Source organism: Somniosus microcephalus, chromosome 9, assembly GCF_052327205.1.
Source record: "Somniosus microcephalus isolate GS21.2 chromosome 9, FLI_Smic_1.0, whole genome shotgun sequence".
NCBI lineage: Eukaryota > Metazoa > Chordata > Chondrichthyes > Squaliformes > Somniosidae > Somniosus > Somniosus microcephalus.
The window spans coordinates 203,666,270-203,685,918 of record NC_140995.1 but is presented as its reverse complement, the minus strand read 5'-3'; the positions used below and the strand labels follow the sequence as shown (position 1 = coordinate 203,685,918).

General features: G+C 46.9%; 1 protein-coding gene and 1 long non-coding RNA gene across 3 annotated transcripts in view; one reads left to right on the top strand and one right to left on the bottom strand.

Moving 5' to 3' along the window:
- Nucleotides 1-3,101: 3,101 nt before the first annotated feature.
- On the bottom strand, nucleotides 3,102-19,065 carry LOC147112962 (uncharacterized). Its single transcript, XR_015079606.1, has 2 exons — nucleotides 18,978-19,065; nucleotides 3,102-4,479 (listed from the first exon to the last, which is right to left on the bottom strand). It is a non-coding gene; the product is annotated as an uncharacterized LOC147112962 (long non-coding RNA).
- Nucleotides 18,750-19,649, top strand: part of sesn1 (sestrin 1) — a 167,915-nt gene continuing 167,015 nt past the window's right edge. Inside the window, exon 1 of one of the 2 annotated variants that reach the window (XM_085997778.1) lies at nucleotides 18,750-19,399. In XM_085997778.1, coding sequence (XP_085853904.1) covers nucleotides 19,097-19,399 — 303 coding nt within the window. In that variant the 5' untranslated portion in view covers nucleotides 18,750-19,096. The remainder of the gene's footprint in view (nucleotides 19,400-19,649) is intronic. The other variant, XM_085997777.1, reaches the window with a different exon arrangement.

Genomic DNA, 19,649 nt, shown 5'->3' with positions numbered 1-19,649 from the left:
AACACCATACCATCCCATCGGAAATGGGCAGGTAGAGAGGTATAACAGTATCATCTGGAATTCCGTACGTCTTGCTTTAAGATCTCGGGGCCTACCAGACCAGCAATGGGAAGCAGTGCTTCCGGATGCATTGCACTCTATACGGTCCCTTCTTTCTACAGCCACAAATACTACACCTCATGAGCGGTTCTTTGGATTCCAGCGTCGCTCATCTCATGGGACATCACTCCCGTCATGGCTAACTACTCCTGGACCGGTACTACTCCGAAGATACGTTCGGACGTCTAAAAATGAACCCCTCGTAGACGAGGTCGAACTAACCGATGCCAACCCCACCTATGCAAACATACGATATCCCGACGGCCGAGAATCTACCGTATCATTACGGGATCTGGCTCCCTGCCCGCCAGGACCTAGTGGGACATCGGGTAATGGTATTTCACCAGGAAACTCTTGGAATCTATCGGGTACCCCTCTCCAAGATCCTGATCGGACACCAACTAGCTTGGTGCCGGTAGAACCCCGTACTCAAAGTTGCGACCCTCCCAGTACCGCGCACGAAAGTACTGATCCGCCACAGACCAGCTCTGCACCTCCCTCTGAACAGAGGCAGACCGACTTTGAACCTATTGGGGCTCGTACACGAAGCCATGATCTCCCCGACCCTTCACAGGGTAATCCAGGCCACACAGACTCTGACCAATGGCCAGCCGCATGTAAGCGGACCAGCGACCCTCTACGACGGGAACCCAAACGGGTGCGACTCTTCCTCGTTCGGCGGCTGCGGAACAAAAGGAAGACCACAGCCTTCTAATCCTGCAGGAGGGAAGAATGTGATAATAATAATAACTTCTGGGAAGTTATGTGTATCACTTTCTGTGAACTGTGAACTTTGTACATACATCACTTCCTGTCATATGTCACTTCCTGCTGGACTGGTATAAATAGTGAACTCCTCAGTATTGTAAGGGGCTTCTACCAGAGGCATGGTGAAGACCTCTCTTGTGTATATAGTGTGATTATAAGTTGCTTAAAGCTTACTTTAAAGTTACTTAATGTGTGAGACTCCTTTTTCTTACATCAAGTACCAAGCGCAGAATTGAGGAAAGTGGGATCCTGACCTGATCCATTAGCAACTGGACTCAGATAGAAATGGGACTGAGTGAAGGAGGTCCTAGAGTCGTAACGGCACAGAAGGAGGCCATTCGGTCCATCGAGTCCGTGCCGGCTCTCTGTAGAGCAATCCAGTCAGTCCCATTCCCCCGCTCTATCCCCTGCAAGTTTATTTCCCTCAAGTGCCTATCCAGTCTCCCCTTGAAAACATTGAGTGTGTCCGCTTCCACCACTTCCGTTGGCAGTGAATTCCAGGTCCTCACCATTCGCTGCGTAGTTTTTCCTCACATCCCCCCTGTATCTCTTGCCCAAAACCTTAAATCTGTGTCCCCTAGTCCTTGTACCATCAACTAATGGGAACAGCCTTTCCCCGTCTAGCCTATCCAAACCCGTCATAATCTTGTACACCTCTATTAAATCACCCCTCAACCTCCTTTGCTCTAATGAAAACAAATCCAGCTTCTTCAACCTGCCCTTGTAGCTAAGATCCCTCATCCCCGGAAACATTCTGGTAAATCTCCTCTGCACCCCCTCAAGGGCCTTCACATCCTTCCTAAATTGTGGTGACCAGAACTGGATGCAATACTTCTGCAATACTTCAGTTGTGGTCTAACCAGTGCTTTATAAAGGTTAGCATAACTTCTCTACTTTTGTACTCAATACCTCTATTTATGAAGCCCAAGATCCCCTATGCTTTGCTAACCACTCTCTCAATATGTCTGCCACCTTCAAGGAACTATGCACATTAACTCCCAGGTCCTTCTGTCCTTGCACACTCTTTAAAACTGTGCCATTAAGTGTATATTGCCTCTCCCTGTTCCTTCTGCCAAAATGCATCACCTCACACTTCTCTGTATTAAATTCCATCTGCCACTCGTCTGCCCATTCTGCTAGCCTTTCTATGTCCTGTTGCAGTCAATTAGTATCATCCTCACTGTTTGCCACACCCCCAAGTTTAGTGTCATCGGCAAATTTAGAAATTCTACCCTGTATTCCAATATCCAGGTCATTTATATATATCAAAAAAAGCAGTGGCCCCAGCACTGACTCTTGGGGAACACCACTGTCTACCATCCTCCAGTCTGAAAAACAGCCATTTACCACAACTTGCTGTTTTCTGTCCTTAAGCCAATTCCTTATCCAAGCTGCCACTGACTCACCTATTCCATGTGCCTCAATTTTGTTAACCAGCCTTCTATATGGTACTTTGTCAAACACCTTCTGAAAATCCATGTAGACAACATCCATTGCATTCCCTTCATCAATCCTCTCTGTTACTTCATCAAAAATTTCAATTAGATTAGTCAAACACAGTCTGCCTTTTACAAATCCATGTTGGCTCTCCTTAGTTAGCGTAAACCTTTCCAAGTGCCCATTAATTTTTCCTTGATTATTGTCTCTAAGACTTTACCCACCACTGATGTTAAACTGACCGGCCTGTCGTTACTAGGATTGTCCTTACACCCTTTCTTGAACAATGGTGTCACATGTGCCACTTTCCAATCCTTAGGCACCTCCCCCGCATCTAGGGAAGATTGGAAAATTATGGCATAGAAAATTATAGTGAATAGAAGGCAATGAGAGGGATGGGCAGCAATAAATAGGTGAATTGGATGGCAAAGAAGGAAGAAAGAGAGTAATAAGGGGGCACTTGCTGATTATGATGAGGCGAATAGATGATTACGAAGGTGGAAATGGTGACCCCCCCCCCCCCTCTGCTTTACCATCAGTGCAAAGCTTTTAGTCATCTTGTCCCCAAACTCAGGAACTCCCTCCCTAAATACCTCGGTCCAGATTTTGCGGTTAGCGGCGAAGGAACGGCGCTCGTGGGCTTTTGAGCGGCAACTTACGGTATTTCGTGATCTTTTCAGCGTGGCGCCCTCTACAGGGGATCTGCAGCATGTGTGAGTAGGAAAAGCAACAGCGTGGCTCTTCAACCAATCAGACTGAAGGATCCTTACTGAGACACCAGAGTCCAAACCAGGAAGTATAAATTAGAATGTTTAATTCAATGTAAAATCATGTACAGAAAGCAAAATAAAGAGAGGGAAAGAAAGATGGATTAAGAGAGATAAAAGAGGCAAAAAGAAAACCTGTTTTTTTGTTGTTGTTTTTATTGTCATATTGGAGTGTGTTCAAGTGATACTTAATGCTTGGAACCATCAAAAAAAACCTTTTCAAATTCAAATGCTACCATTTGATAGCTGGCGAAAGATTACAGCAAACCAAAATCTAGTGTAATGTAAACTGTTGTGCTTCTTAGATTGTGATCTTATTTTTAATCGGAGCATTAAATATTCTAGCGTCCAATGTTCCACTAAATACAAAGATTGGAAAATGCTACATTTTGTTTTCTTTACAGTGGCATGAAATCATCTTTCTTGCAGCCTGATTGCAATTTTTGCCACATAGATTGTACTTCCCTTCTCTGATTAGTGATTGCACACAGTATTTTTTACCAGGCTGCTGTGGGGGAGGTGAACAGTATTTTTCTGCCTATACAGCTCTTGCTGGGACATTAACTCGTTTGGCTGAAAGGATGAGGAGAAGTGACAAGCTCTCACCTTTCTGCCAATGCTGCTCTGGAGCCAGATGCTTGGAGGCCTGCAACAACAGCCCAATTACAAGTCTGATTTTAACTCCTCTTTGTGGGAAGGTGCTCCCTAAAGATGAGAAATTCAAATGGTATTCAGTGCTGCAGGTTTGCTATTGGTATTGGGCAACATTAATACACTGCCTACATTAATTAGGGGAGGAGGGGTTACTTGCTTCAGCCAGAGCATTGCTCATTCCACCATTTTACAACAGTGTAAAACAAGACCCTCAGACAGTTTTATTTAATTTGAGTAACAGGTAACTTATGGGTCATGAGTTTGAAAAAGCTTGGTACTTTTTTCTGTTCGCTCTAACAGTGAGGTGGAAATGGGAGAAAATGACCCCTCTGACCTTCTCAGCGTTGTGTGAGGCTATTTCCTGTCTAGAGCAATGATGCCATTGTGGCTCATTGACTAACAGAAATATTTGCAGCTCTCTGGAGTGGAATAACTTGCTTATCAATTTAACGAAAATATCTACCAATTATTATTCCCAAATTTCAAGAAAAAGGGGCAACATTTGCTTATTTCTCAAGGAAATGTTTGCTCTGTAAATGAATTCTAAAAGTTGGTTTCAAATACACATTCAGCTTTTTTCCTCCTTTTGAGAGATGTATGAATACTGTCTTTAAGCACTGCATTTAACAGATTTGTTGATATGTTCAGCAAACTGATTTATATTAATAGCAGCAACTGAGTTGGTTATAACTGTACTGGGATTACTTCTTGTTTCTCTTCTCGGAGATACCACCAACGGCAGTTCAGATAACACCTGACAAAATAAGTACACTTCAGTAAAAATAAAACTTTCCAAAACTTAAATAGAACAACTTCCATTCATAAAGCTCCCTTAAACATAGAAAAGATGCTTCACAGAGGCAAGAGAAAAATGGATGTCAAGATAAAGAAGGTGATATCATAGAATCATATAATCATACAGCACAGAAGGAGGCCATTCGGTCCATCGTAGCTGTGCTGGCTCTTTGAAAGAACTATCCAATTAGTCCCACTCCCCTGCTCTTTCCCTCTAGCCCTGCAACTTTTTCATTCTTCAAGTATTTATCCAATTCCCTTTTGAAAGTTACTATTGAATCTGCTTCCACCATCCTTTCAGGCAGTGCATGCCAGATCATAATAATAATATTAGGAGAGGTGACCAAAAGCTTGGTGCAAGAGGTGGGTTTTAAGGAGGACCTTAAAAGAAGAGAGGGAAGTGGAGAAGCAGAGGGATTTAAGGAGGGATTATCAGATTATAGGTCCTAGATGCCTGAAGGTACGGCCGCCATTCTTTTTCTTAGGCAGTCCCTCGGAACAGAGGATGACTTGCTTCCAAACTAAAAATGAGTTCTCAGGTGACTGATGAGTCCAATGCGGGACCTACAGTCTCTGTCACAGGTGGGGCAGATGGTGGTTGAAGGGGCGGGTGGGTGGGGTGCTTGGGTTGACGTGCGCTCCTTCCGCTGTTTGCGCTTGGCTTCCGCTTGCTCCCGGAGAAGAGACTTGAGGTGTTCGGCGCCTTCCCGGATGCTTCTCCTCTACTTTGTGCGGTCTTGGGCCAGGGATTCCCAGGTGTCGGTGGGGAGGTTGCACTTTTTCAAGGAGGCTTTTAGGGTGTCCTTGAAGTGTTTCCTCTGCCCACCTGGGGCTCTCTTGCTGTGTCGGAGCTCCGAGTAGAACGCTTGTTTTGGGAGTCTCGTATCAGGCATGCAGCCGATGTGGTCCGTCCATCGGAGCTGATCGAGCGTGGTCAAAGCTTCGATGTTGTGGATGTTGGCCTGAGCGAGAACACTGACGCTGGTGCGCCTATCCTGCCAATGGATTTGCAGGATCTTGCGGAGGCAGCGTTGGTGGTACCTCTCCAGTGCTTTGAGGTGCCTGCTGTACATGGTCCATGTCTCTGAAGCATACAAGAGGGCGTGTGGTGAAGGGAGTGGGGGATGCATAAGAGGCTAGAGTCAGGAACGGAGAGTTTGGGAGGAGGGTTGTAGGGCTGGAGGAGGTTACAGAGCTAGGGAGGGGTGAGGCCATGGAGGGCTTTAAACACAACTAGGAGTGTTTTAAATTGAGCCCTTGGGGTCAGCAAGAACAAGGTGAGCAAGCCCTGCAGCGGGTAATCAAAACTGCCCAACGCATTACCGGCACCCGGCTACCGACCATAGAGCACATATACCAGAAACGCTGTTTACGGAGGTCACGGTCCATCATCAAAGACCCTACCCACCCCAGCCACAGTCTGTTCGCCCTCCTACCATCTGGAAGACGCTACAGATGCATTCGCACCCGTACGACCAGATTTAGGAACAGCTTCTTTCCCAGGGCTGTCATCCTACTGAACTCCACAAATAAACACTAAAGCCTGCACATCTGCCGATGCACTTTATTATGGTCATATTTATGCTAATATATATGTACAAATGTATGTTGAAATGTTTAAGTGTCCTAATCCAAATTGTACACTCTCGGGAGCCGCAAGCCTACATTTCGTTGTACTGCACTTGTGCACTAACAATGACAATAAAAGTTGATTTGATTTGATTTGATTTGAGGCCTTGGTGTGGGATAGGATATGAGCAGCAGTGTTTTGGATGAGCTGATGTTTATGGAGGCTGGAGAATGGGAGGCCGGCCAAGTGAATATTGGAACAGTTGGATCGGGAGGTGACAAAGTCATGGATGAGGGTTACATTGCAGATGGACTGAGGCAGCAGCAGAGGCTGGCGATGTTGCAGAAGTGGAAGTAGCCGATCTTTGTGATGGAGGGTATGTCATGTGCTGCCTGCAATGTAGTTGGAAGCCAGTCTATCTCTCTCCTTCAGCAAAATGCATGTGTAGTTCTTTCTATAGAAATGATTTCAAAAAAACAATTACCATGCGCTAGATAACAGTGTTCACAGTTAAGCTTGTGCTAGGAAAAGAAACCAATCTAAAATGGGGTGAACTGGTTTATAACTGATTTTTACTCTCTTCAGATATCTGGCTTTGTGTGTGAGAATTGCTAAACTAATCTAATCCAACATAAGTAAGTGATAAACAGCCTGAGGATTTAGACTTCTGGATGGGAGTTAAATGTTTAAACAGTAGATAGCAAATAGGAATACATTATAAACAATTGATTTGTATATGTTCAATTTCAGTGATTGTCCCACTACAATGCAGAATGTAATAGCTTTTCCACGATGTAAATTAAAAATATTGGTTCTGGATCTTGGCCATCAAGAAGAGATGCTGAGTGGCTATCTAACTGCTTTCTCACAGGAAAGAATAGAAGGAAAAACAGCGAGTGAGCAGTCCTGAACATCTTTTGGGAACCTACAAATGACCGGCTTCTATTGGCAGAGGTCTGGGATCAAGTTGCCTTCCCATACTCTCGGCTGTGGAGCACTGATGCAAAGAGGGGGATCAAAAATGAGGGTTGAAATGCAATTTAAATCGAAATATACAAAGTCTTTTGCCGTTATTGACTGGACGGCAAAAATACGAAATGGAAGGGCATTGTGGTGACTCAGCACATTGGGGCTGTAGTACACTATGCATTGAGTAATTAAACATGAGTTTCCCGTCCTACATTCTTTACACAATGTGTTTCTGCCCTCAGCCAAGCCACTGTGGTGAAGCACAGGCCAACGGTCATCCACGTTGGATCCAAGAAAGACTAATCTGAATGTATTCTTCATGCTGAGAAAGTAGGAACTGTGAAGGAACAAAGAGATTTGGGTGTCCATGTACACAAATCCCTAAAAGCTGGCAGACGGGTACAAAAAGTAATCCAGAAGATTAATGGAACGTTGGCCTTAATCTGAAAGGGGCTGGAATACAAAGGGGAGGAAGTATGCTTCAGTTATACAAAGCCTTAGTCAGACCCCATCTGGAGTACTACGTTCAATTTTAGGCACCGAATCACAGCAAGTATAGATTGGCCTTGGAGAGGGTACAGTGCAGATTCACTAGAATTATACCAAGGCTTAAAGTTTAAATTATGAGGACATGTTGCATAAACTTGGCTTATTTTGCCTTGAGTTTAGAATATTTAGTGGTGATCTAATCGAGGTGTTTAAAATTACAAAGGATTCGATAGGTTAGACACAGAGAAACTATTTCCTCTGATGGGTGAATCCAGAACCAGGGGGAACAATCTTATAATTACAGAACAATCTTAAATTTAGGATTAAAATTGGGAAGCACTTTTCACACAAAGGGTAGTGGAAATAGGGAACTCTCTCCCCCAAAAGACTGTGGATGCTGAGACAATTGACATTTTCAAGACTGAGATTGCTAGATTTTTGTTAGGTAAGGGTATCAAAGGATATGGATCAAAATTGAGCTGGGGAACAGATCAGCCATGATCTGATTGGATGGTGGAAGAGGCTTGAGGGGCTGAATGGCCTACTCCTGCTCCAATGTACTTCCCAATTAGGAGCAAGTTATTCTTGCATATCTCTGTGGCTAGTCATAGATCAGAGTTGTACACATCAAGAGCATGGTGGGGTGACATTTTATTAACTACAGAGAGGTGTACTTATTTTTAAGATTGACATGTCAAAATAGGTCACATTTTTAAATCAAAATGAGTAATTGTCATTCCTAATGAATGACATTTATCAGGTCTGTCTTGGAGTGCCATAAGCAGAGACCTGGTGAAGCCAGATCAACCTGTTTAACTGGGAATAGTTAAGTGATGTGGGAAAACCAAAAGGGGAGATAATAAATAGCTTACAAAATAAAATATGATTTGGTATTGTTTTTAAAATAATTTCATTTAAATTTGTTAAAGAAGTTTACGTGTTCCTCAAAACACTATTTGATACAAAGTACATTTTATAATACAAGTTCCACAATATTTGCAGGTGCATGCAATGAGCGTCATACAGGTTGATGTATTAGCATACATAGTGCTCAAAAACAGGGGCAAGATCATTCCTCATACCGGATATCGCAAGGAGTGTAAGCAGTCAGCACAGACTCCATGGATTTTTTTAGATTATGAACGTATACCCTTATTAAAAACTGGACAGGCCCAGTGATAGGGGCGTGGTGCAGTTGGACCTAGAAGCACAGACACACCTGTGAGTTTCACTTTAACTATGGAAAAGACATTTGCTTTGGACAATGAGTGTCTCGATAGGTGATTTAACTGTGAATAGGTGATTTAACTTTGGACAATGAGACTTCGTGTTTTAATGGGTTTCGATGGATCTTCAATTGGAATAGACAACGATGCCAGTTTCGCTGGAACAATGGACTTCCTGGCCTCAATGAAAAACACTTTAACCTTGGGCAAAACACATCAGCAGTAAGACTAAATCACATCAAATATGTACCACAGGGAGGAGGAGACAAGATAAGGAATTGTCTTCCATCCCCCAGCCCTGTACATGTCCTCTTCTTCTTAGGCAGTCCCTCGGAACCGAGGATGACTTGCTTCCACATTAAAAATGAGTTCTCAGGTGACTGAGTCCAGTGCGGGACCTACAGTCTCTGTCACAGGTGGGGCAGACGGTGGTTGAAGGGGCGGGCGGGCGGGTGGGTGTGGTGCTTGGGTTGACGTGCGCTCCTTGCGCTGCCTGCGCTTGGCTTCCGCTTGCTCCCGGCGAAGAGACTCGAGCTGTTCTCCTCCACTTTGTGCGGTCTTGGGCCAGGGATTCCCAGGTGTCGGTGGGGATGTTACACTTTTTCAAGGAGGCTTTGAGGGTGTCCTTGAAACGTTTCCTCTTGCCGTGCCGGAGCTCCGAGTAGAGCGCTTGTTTTGGGAGTCTCGTATCAGGCATGCGGACAATGTGACCCGTCCATCGGAGCTGATTGAGCGTGGTCAGAGCTTCGATGCTGGGAATGTTGGCCTGAGCAAGAACACTGAGGTTGGTGCGCCTATCCTGCCAACGGATTTGCAGGATCTTGCGGAGGCAGCGTTGGTGGTACCTCTCCAGTGCTTTGAGGTGCCTGCTGTACATAGTCCATGTCTGAGGCATACAGCAGGGCAGGTATCACTGCTGCCCTGTAGACCATGAGCTTAGTGCCGGGTTTGAGGTCCTGGTCTTCAAACACTCTCTTCCTCAGGCGACCGAAGGCTGCACTGGCACACTGAAGGCGGTGTTGGACTTCGTCATCGACGTCTGCCCTTGTTGACAGTAGGCTCCCGAGGTATGGAAAGTGGTCCACGTTGTCTAAGGCCTTGTCATAGATTTTGATAATTGGGGGGCAGCACTGTGTGGCGGGGGCAGCACTGTGTGGCGGGGGCAGGTTGGTAGAGGACTTTTGTCTTACGGATGTTTAGTGTAAGGCCCATGCTCTCGTATGCTTCGGTGAAGGTGTTTACGATGGTTTGGAGTTCGACCTCCGAGTGAGCGCAGACGCAAGCATCGTCTGCATACTGTAATTCGACGACAGAGGATGGGACAGCCTTGGATCTGGACTGGAGGTGATGGAGGTTGAACAGTTTCCCGTTTGTTCTGTAAATTAGCTCCACTCCAGTGGGGAGCTTACTGAGGATGAGATGGAGCATTGCAGCAAGGAAGATTGAGAAGAGCGTTGGTGCGATGACACAGCCTTGCTTGACCCCGGTTCGTACATGAATTGGGTCTGTGGTGGAACCGTTGGTCAGGATCACGGCTTGCATGTCATCGTGAAGCAGGCGGAGGATAGTGACAAACTTTTGAGGGCAGCCGAATTTGAGGAGAACACTCCAAATTCCCTCACGGTTGACAGTGTCGAAGGCCTTTGTGAAATCAAAGAAGGTCATGTACAGTGGTTGGTGCTGTTCCCTGCATTTCTCTTGTAATTGACGTGTGGTGAAGATCATGTCCATTGTGCCTCAGTGGGCGGAATCCGCATTGCGACTCTGGGAGGAGCTCTTCGGCCACTGGGAGAAGGCGATTGAGGAGGATTTTTGCGATGACTTTCCCTGTGGCAGATAGCAGGGAAACTCCTCTGTAATTACCGCAATTGGACTTGTCACCTTTCTTGAAGATGGTCACAATTACGGCATCTCTGAGATCCCCTGGCATGCTCTCCTCCTTCCAGATAAGAGAAATGAGTTCATGAATTCGTGCCAGTAGTGCTTCTCCGCCATGCTTTAGTGCCTCGGCGGGGATTCCATCTGCTCCTGAGGCCTTGTTGTTCTTCAATTGTCGGATGGCCTTTTCAACCTCAGGCCGGGCTGGGGTTGTGCTGAGATGGTGGTGGGTAGCATGCTGTGGGATGGAGTTGAGGACACTCGTGTCGAAGACAGAGTCGTGGTTAAGGAGATCTTCGAAGTGCTTCTTCCAGCGGGCACTGACTGCATCCCTGTCCTTGATGAGTACCTCTCCATTCTTGGCCCGCAGCAGGGAAGGGCCTTGGGTGCTTGGGCCGTAGATGATCTTGAATGCGCTAAAGAATCCACGCACGTCATGGTTGTCGGCTAGCTGCTGGATCTCCTGCGCTTTCTCCACCCACCATCTGTTCTTTAGGTCGTGAGTTTTTTGTTGGACCTCGGCCTTCAGGCTTCTGTAGAGCTGCTTTCTTGCTCGAGTTCTGTTGTTGTTTTCAGATCAGAAATGCCTTGCGCTTGCGGCTTATTAGCTCCTGGATCTCCTGGTCATTCTCGTCGAACCAGTCTTGGTGTTTCCTGGTTGAGTGACCGAGCGTCTCTTCACATGTGCTGATTATGGAGGCCTTGAGTGCAGACCAGACGCTGTGGGCACTCCGTGTCTCTGCATCACTGGGAGTCAACAGGTTGTTTGTGAGGCGCAGGCTGAATAGGGCTTTCTTAGCGGGGTCTTTGAGTGCTCCAGTGTTAATTTTCCTGCGGCATTGTTTCTGTTGCCGCTGCTGTTTTGGGGCTACATTGATGGAGATGACAGAGCGGATTAGGCGGTGGTCTGTCCAGCAGTCATCAGCTCCTGTCATGGCGCGGGTGATGCGGACGTCCTTGCGGTCCCTCACTCGGACAATGACGTAGTCCAGCAGATGCCAGTGCTTGGAATGAGGGTGCTGCCATGAAGCCTTGTACTTGTCTCTCTGACGGAACAAGGTGTTGGTTATGACGAGGCCATGTTCTAAGCATTTCGACAGGAGGAGGGTACCGTTGGAGTTGGGTTTCCCTACCCCCTCTCTGCCGATCCCACCTCTCCAGAGGTCTGTGTCCTTTCCAACTCTGGCGTTGAAGTCGTCAAGGAGGATCAGCTTGTCGCCCGTTGGGACTCGGGACATGGATTGTTCAAGGCAGGAGTAGAATTCCTCTTTGGTCTCGTCTGTGGCTTCCACTGTTGGGGCGCACGCACTGATGACTGTAGCGCAGTGGTTTCGGGCTAGGGTGAGTCGAAGAGTCATGAGGCACTCGTTTATACCACTAGGGGAGTCTCTGGGACGCCTGACCAGTTCATTTTTTATGGCGAAGCCTACCCCATGGAGGCGGCGTTCTTCTTCGGGTTTGCCTTTCCAGAAGAAGGTGTAACCACCGTGTAATCCTGTGGTTTGGATTACTGGGTGTGTATTGGAATACAAGAGTTGGGGGAAGGCCCAGACTCGAAGGCGGGAACCAGACAAAGAAGGGTGATTTAAAAGACATCACGGCAATACACAGGCCGGAATGAACTTTTAGGCTATACAGAGAAGACAGCTTTGGCCATCTCTCTCTCTCTCTTGCTCTAAACCACCACGAGTGACAAGAGCCTTGCCTTACTCTTCGGCTATAGGAATGAACCGCGAAACTGGGACTTGGATACGGCATCGGCGATACGGAACCAGGAGACACCTTCTACACAGGGGAGCAGCGAGCAAGAAACGGACAATCGGGGTGAGCATTGTCCAAGCCCACGCATCCTTAAGACCACCGGTACTGCATGAGGGGGTGTTGTGTGTCCCAACCAATCCAGAGGGGTTTAGTGGGGTGGTTCTGTGTGTATTATATAGTGTATGTTCCGGGGTTTGTGGGACAAATCCATGTTATACTCTGTATAGCAACGCAGTGTGATTTTAGGCATCTTAATACGAGACAGGGGCCTGTTCGATGGGTCAAGTTGTATTGTTGTGCTGCTTGTTTTATGCCACCAGGCATTTCACGTACTGGAGGCGGGTGTGTGTGTTAACCTTATTAAACACCGTACGGTTGAGTTTGAAAAGCTTGTCTGTGTCCCAATCCTGTTCACCGTAATTCTTGTCGTACAGAACTAAGTAGGAGGGGTGATTCAAACCTCCAAGGCAAACCACCTACAGAGGTAAGATGTTACAGTTGGCTGAGGTAGCAGCAGCTCCCTACTGGGATTGAGCAGGTTACTGCACAGGCAGCCCTGGGATTGATCCAGTTAAGGGGGTTTGGAGTAAGTGGGAATTTTAAAAAATTCATTTACGGGATGTGGGCATCACAGCAAGGCAGTATTTATTGTCCATCCCTAATTGCACTTGAGGTGATGGTGAGCCGCCATCTTGAACCACTGCAGTCCGTGTCTTGAAAGTATTCCCACAGTGCTATTAGGTAGGGAGTTCCAGGATTTTGACCCAGCGACGATGAAGGAACGTCGATAAATTTCCAAGTTAGGATGGTGTGTAACTTAGAAACATAGAAGATAGGAGCAGGAGTAGGCCATTCAGCCCCTCGAGCCTGCTCCGCCATTTAATGAGATCATGGCTGATCATCCAAACTCAGTACCCTATCCCTGCCTTCTCCCCATATCCCATGATCCCTTTAGCCTTAAGAAATATATCTAACTCCTTCTTGAGTATATTTAATGAATTGGCCTCAACTGCCTTCTGTGGTAGAGAATTCCACAGGTTCACCACTCTCTGGGTGAAGAAATTCCTCCTCATCTCAGTCCTAAATGGCTTACCCCTTATCATTAGACTGTGATCCCTGGTTCTGGACTCCCCCGCCATCGGGAACATCCTTCCTGCATCTAGTCTGTCTAGTTCTGTTAGAATTTTATAAATTTCAATGAGATCTCCTCTCATTCTTCTAAACTCCAGCGAGTATAAGCCCAATCGACCCAATCTCTCCTTATACATCATTTCTGCCATCCCAGGAATCAGTCTGGTGAATCTTCACTGCACTCCCTCCATGGCAAGAACATCCTCCCTCAGATAAGGCGACCAAAACTGCACACAATACTCAAGGTGTGGTCTCACCAAGGCCCTGTACATCCTTGTTCCTGTACTCAAACCCTCTCGCTACGAAGGCCAACATACCATTTGCCTTCTTAACTGCCTGCTGCACCTTCAGCGACTGGTGCACAAGGACACCCAGATCTCGTTGCACTTGCCCTTCTCCCAAGCTATTGCCGTTCAGATAGTAATCTGCCTTCCTGTTTTTGCCACCAAAGTGGATAACCTCGCATTTATCCACATTATACTGCATCTGCCATGCATCTGCCCAATCACTCAACCTGTCCAAATCATATTGGAGTTTCTCTGCATCCTCCTCACAGCACGCACGCCCACCCAGCTTTGTGTCATCTGCAAACTTGGAGATATTACATCTAGTTCCCTCGTCTAGATCATTAATATATATTGTGAATAGCTGGGGTCCTAGCACCGTTCCCTGCGGTACCCCACTAGTCACTGCCTGCCACTCGGAAAAAGACCCATTTATTCCAACTCTTTGCTTCCTGTCTGCCAACCAGTTCTCTATCCAAGTTAGTACCTTGCCCCCAATCCCATGTGCCTTAACTTTTCACGCTAATCTCTTATGCGGGACCTTATCGAAAGCCTTCTGAAAGTCCAAATACACCACATCCACTGGTTCTCCCTTTTCTACTCTACCAGTTACATCCTCAAAAAATTCCAGTAGATTAGTCAAGCACGATTTACCTTTTGTAAATCCATGTTGACTTTGTCCGATCCGGTCACTGTTTTCCAAGTGCTCTGCTATTACATCTTTTATAATGGACTCTAGCATTTTCCCCACTACCGATGTCAGGCTTACCGGTCTATAATTCCCTGTTTTCTCTCTACCACCTTTTTTGAACAGTGGTGTAACATTAGCTACCCTCCAATCCATGGGAACTGTTCCAGAGTCTATAGAATTTTGGAAGATGACCAGCAATGCATCTACTATTTCTAGGGCCACTTCCTTAAGTACCCTAGGATGTAGATTATCAGGCCCTGGGGATTTATTGGCCTTCAATTTCCCTAACACCATTTCCCTACTAATACTGATTTCATTCAGTTCCTCCCTCTCATTAGACCCTATGTTCCCAGACATCTCTGGGAGGTTATTTGTGTCCTCCTTTGTGAAGCCAGAACCAAAGTATGTATTTAATTGGTCTGCCATTTCTTTGTTCCCCATTATAAATTCCCCTGATTCTGACTGCAAGGGTCCTATGCTTGACTTCACCAAGCTTTTTCTCTTCACATATCTATAAAAGCTTTTACAGTCAGTTTTTATGTTCCCTGCAAGCTTACTCTCATACTCTAATTTCCCCCTCTTAATTAATCCCTTTGTCCTCCTTTGCTGAATCCTAAACTGCTCCCTATCCTCAGGTTTACTGCTTTTTCTGGCCAATTTATATGTCCTCTCCTTGGATCTTATGCTATCCCTAATTTCCCTTGTTAGCCACAGTTGAGTCACCTTTTTTGTTTTATTTTTATGCCAAACAGGGATGAACAAATTCTGTAGTTCATTCATGCGATCTTTGAATGTTTGCCATTGCCTATCCACCGTCAACCCTTTGAGTAACATTCACCAATCAATCCTACCCAAATCGCGCCTCATACCATCGTAGTTTCCTTTATTTAAATTCAGGACTCTAGTCTCTGTGTCAACTACTTCACTCTCCATCTTAATGAAGAATTCTATCATATCATGATTGCTCTGCCCCAAGGGGCCTCTCACAACAAGATTGCTAATTAATCCTTTCTCATTACATAATACTCAGTCTAAGATGGCCTGATCTCTAGTTGTTTCCTCGACATATTGGTCCAGGAAACTATCCCGTATACACTCCAGGAATTCCTCCTCCACAGTATTGTAACTAATTTGGTTAGCCCAATCTATATGTAGATTAAAGTCACCCATGATAACTGCTGTTCCCTTATTGCACGCGTCTCTAATTTCCCATTTAATGCCATCCCCAACCTCCGCATTACTGTTTGGGGGTCTGTATACCACTCCCACTAACGTTTTCTGCCCCTTGGTATTTCTCAGTTCTACCCATACAGATTCCACATCATCAGAGCTAATATCCTTCCTTTCAATTGTGTTAATTCCTTCTTTAATCAGCAATGCTACCCCACCTCCTTTTCCTTTTTGCCTGTCTTTCCTGAATATTGATTTTGTCGTGGATGTTGAGTTCCCAGCCTTGGTCACCCTAGAGCCATGTTTCCGTAATCCCAATCATATCATATCCGTTTATCTCTATCTGCGCAGCTAATTCATCCACCTTTATTATGAATGCTCCTCGCATTAAGACACAAAGCCTTCAGGCTTGTTTTTTTAACACTCTTAGACCTTTTAGAATTATTATTTACTGTGGCCATGTTTGATTTAAACCCTTGATTTCTCTGACTGCCATCTTTTGCATTTCTCCTTCCTGTCTTTTGCTTCTATCCTTGTTTCCCTTTCCTCTGTCTCCCTGCTCAGGCTCCCAACCCCCTGCCATTTTAGTTTAAACCCTCCCCCAGAGCACTAGCAAACACTCCCCCTAGGACATCGGCCCCGGTCCTGCCCAGGTGCAAACCGTCCAGTTTGTACTGGTCCCACCGGACCAGAACCAGACTTGGAGGGGAACTTGGAGGTGGTGGTGTTCCCATGTGCTTACTGCCCTTGTCCTTCTAGGTGGTAGAGGTCGCGGGTTTGGGAGAGGCTGTTGAAGAATGTTGCCTGAAGAAAAAGACCCAACTCCATGTGCTGGGTGTACATTATTTGCTCTGACTGCCAAACCTCTTGCCTGTTTGTTCTGGGGAGTGTTGGGCGAATAATTCCCACGTCGAGAAAATGTTGTTTGATTGAAAACAATCAACAACAGAAAGCATTTATGTTGACAAATTTGATTAACTACAATAAGACAGTTGTATCCCAGGCTGCTGTGTGAGGCAAGGGAGGAGATTGCAGGGGCTCTGACACAAATTTTCAGAACCTCTCTGGCCACAGGGGAGGTGCCAGAGGACTGGAGGACAGCTAACGTATCATTATTCAAGAAGGGTAGTAGGGATAAACCAGGGAATTACAGGCCAGTGAGCCTAACATCAGTGGGAGGGAAATTATTGGAAAATATTCCGAGGGACAGAATTAGTCTCCACTTGGAGAGGCAAGGATTAATCAAGGATAGTCAGCATGGCTTTGTCAGGGGGAGATCATGTCTAATGAATTTGATTGAATTTTTCGAGGGGGTGACTAGGTGTGTGGATGAGGGTAGTGCAGTTGATGTAGTCTACATGGACTTCAGTAAGGCTTTTGACAAAGTCCCACATGGGAGACTGGTCAAGAAGGTAAGAGCCCATGGGATCCACGGCAATTTGGCACATTGAATCCAAAATTGGCTTAGTGGCAGGAGGCAGAGGGTGATGGTCGAAGGTTGTTTTTGTGACTGGAAGCCTGTGTCCAGTGGTGTACCGCAGAGATCGGTGCTGGGTCCTTTGCTGTTTGCAGTGTACATTAATTATTTAGATATGAATGTAGGAGGTATGATCAGTAAGTTCGCACATGACACAAAAATTGGTGGAGTGGTAAATAGCAAGGAGGGAAGCCTCAGGCTACAGGACAATATAGATGGGATGGTTAGATGGGCAGAACAGTGGCAAATGGAATTTAACACTGAAAAGTGTGAGGTGATGCATTTTGGGAGGATTAACAAGGCAAGGGAATACACAATGAATGGTAGGACCCTAGGAAGGACAGAGGATCCTTGGTGTGCATATACATAGATCCCTGAAGGCAGCAGCACAGGTAGATATGGTGGTTAAAAAGGCATATGGGATACTTGCCTTCATTAGCCGAAGCATAGAATATAACAGCAAGGGAGGTTATGATGGAGCTGTACAAAATGCTAGTTAGGCCACAGCTGGAATAATGTGTGCAGTTCTGGTCACCACACTATAGGAAGGATGTGATTGCATTGAAGAGGGTGAAGAGGAGATTCATCAGGATGTTACCTGGGCTGGAGCGCTTCAGCTATGAAGAGAGACTGGAAAGGCTGGGGTTGTTTTCCTTAGAGCAGAGAAGGCTGAGGGGGGACCTGATTGAAGTGTACAAAATTATGAGGGGCATAGATAGGGTAGATAGAAAGGAACTTTTCCCCTTAGTAGAGGGGTCAATAACCAGGGGGCATAGTTTCAAGGTAAGGGGCAGGAGGTTTTAGAGGGGATTTGAGGAAAAACTTTTTCACCCAGAGGGTGGTTGGAATCTGGAACTCACTGCCTGAAAGGGTGGCAGAGGCAGGAACCCTCACAACATTCAAGAAGCATTTAGATGAGCACTTGAAATGCCAGAGCATACAAGGCTACGGACCAAGTGCTGGAAAATGGAATTAGAATAGACAGGGCTTGATGGCCGGCGCGGACACGATGGGCCGAAGGGCCTCTTTCTGTGCTGTATAACTCTATGACTCTATGGAGCTATTTTTATCACTGCCATAAATCAAAATGATATAAAATTAAAATGAATGTTTCTCACTCTTAATAAGTGATACTTGTCAAATCTACGTGTTGTTTTTCTGTAACATTTGCTGTCACCTTTCTTTTCCATTGGTCCACTGAAATCAGCTCTCACTCTGATAAACAATTGAGTGAAGAGAGATGTCCAGTCTGTCGCCTTCTGGTTGAGTTCAGCGCTAAAGCCTCTGGGAGATGTAGTCTCTCTCCCCGGCTCTTATCCGTGGTGCCTATGCCCTCAGAACGAGAAAGCACTACAACTCCCGGGGAGCGGCGGCGAACACCGCGCGTGCGCATATGCGCAATGGCCAGCCAGCAGAAAGGAGGGGTGGGGGGAAGAACGAGCACAACCTAACTTGCCAGTTTCGGTGTGAGGTCAGTGGTGGAAGCCGATTGGCCTGGGGCCCGCAAAGAGCAGGCAATGAGGAGCGTCGATTGGATGGCAGTCACTGTCAATCATCAGGCGGTGCAACCCAGGTTTAGGTTGCACGGCGCCCAGAGCAGCGGATTGTTCAATTAGAAAAAAAACTCAATTCAAAGCGGTGGCGGCTGGAGAGCGAAGTTTATTTAATCTCCCTTCCCCCACTTGAAGAGTTTTCTTTTAAATGATCTCCCCCGGTCTCCTCTTTGTGTCATGTGGACAGTTGATATCGGAAGAAATTAGGGGCACTTTTAACGCCCGTTGAGCCGGTTTTTCACACGGTGCATGTTTTACCTGTGGATGAGGCCCCGCTGCTCGGCTCTCTCTGGTTGAAATCTGGGCTGGTCCGAACGGTGGCCGGAGCGGGAATATTCTGGAAATTCTTGAACTCCAGCCGCTCTCCGACCCCCGCGATGGAGGAGGTTGAGGCCGAGGGCGCCGGGCGCTGGGACGGCTTGTGCAGCAGGGACGCCAGCCTGCGGGAAGTGGCGCTGGACGGCGTCAGGCGGGTGGTGCTGAGCTTGACCGAGAAGCTGGGACCGACCAACGGCAAACCCCCCGCACCGGCTCCGCCCCCCAGCTCCTGCCGTCCGGCCGCTCCTCTCGGCCCATCGGACGGGCTGAATGATTACCTGGTGCGGCTGCTGGTGCTGTCCAGGAGGTGTCCCTTCGGCGATGTGAGGGACAAGTGTGCGGCCATCCTTCAGGCGGTGCAGGTAAAGAAAACAAATCCCCATCCCCCAACTATCCCCATCCCCCCGGTCTCCCTCTTCCCCCCCCCCCCCTCCCCCTCCCAGGTCTCTCTCTTTCCCCCCCCCCCCCCCCCCCCAGGTCTCTCTTTCCTCCCCCCCCCCCCCCCCCCAGGTCTCTCTTTCCTCCCCCCCCCCCCCCAGGTCTCTCTTTCCTCCCCCCCCCCCCCCCCCCCAGGTCTCTGTTTCCTCTCCCCCCCCCCCCCCCAGGTCTCTC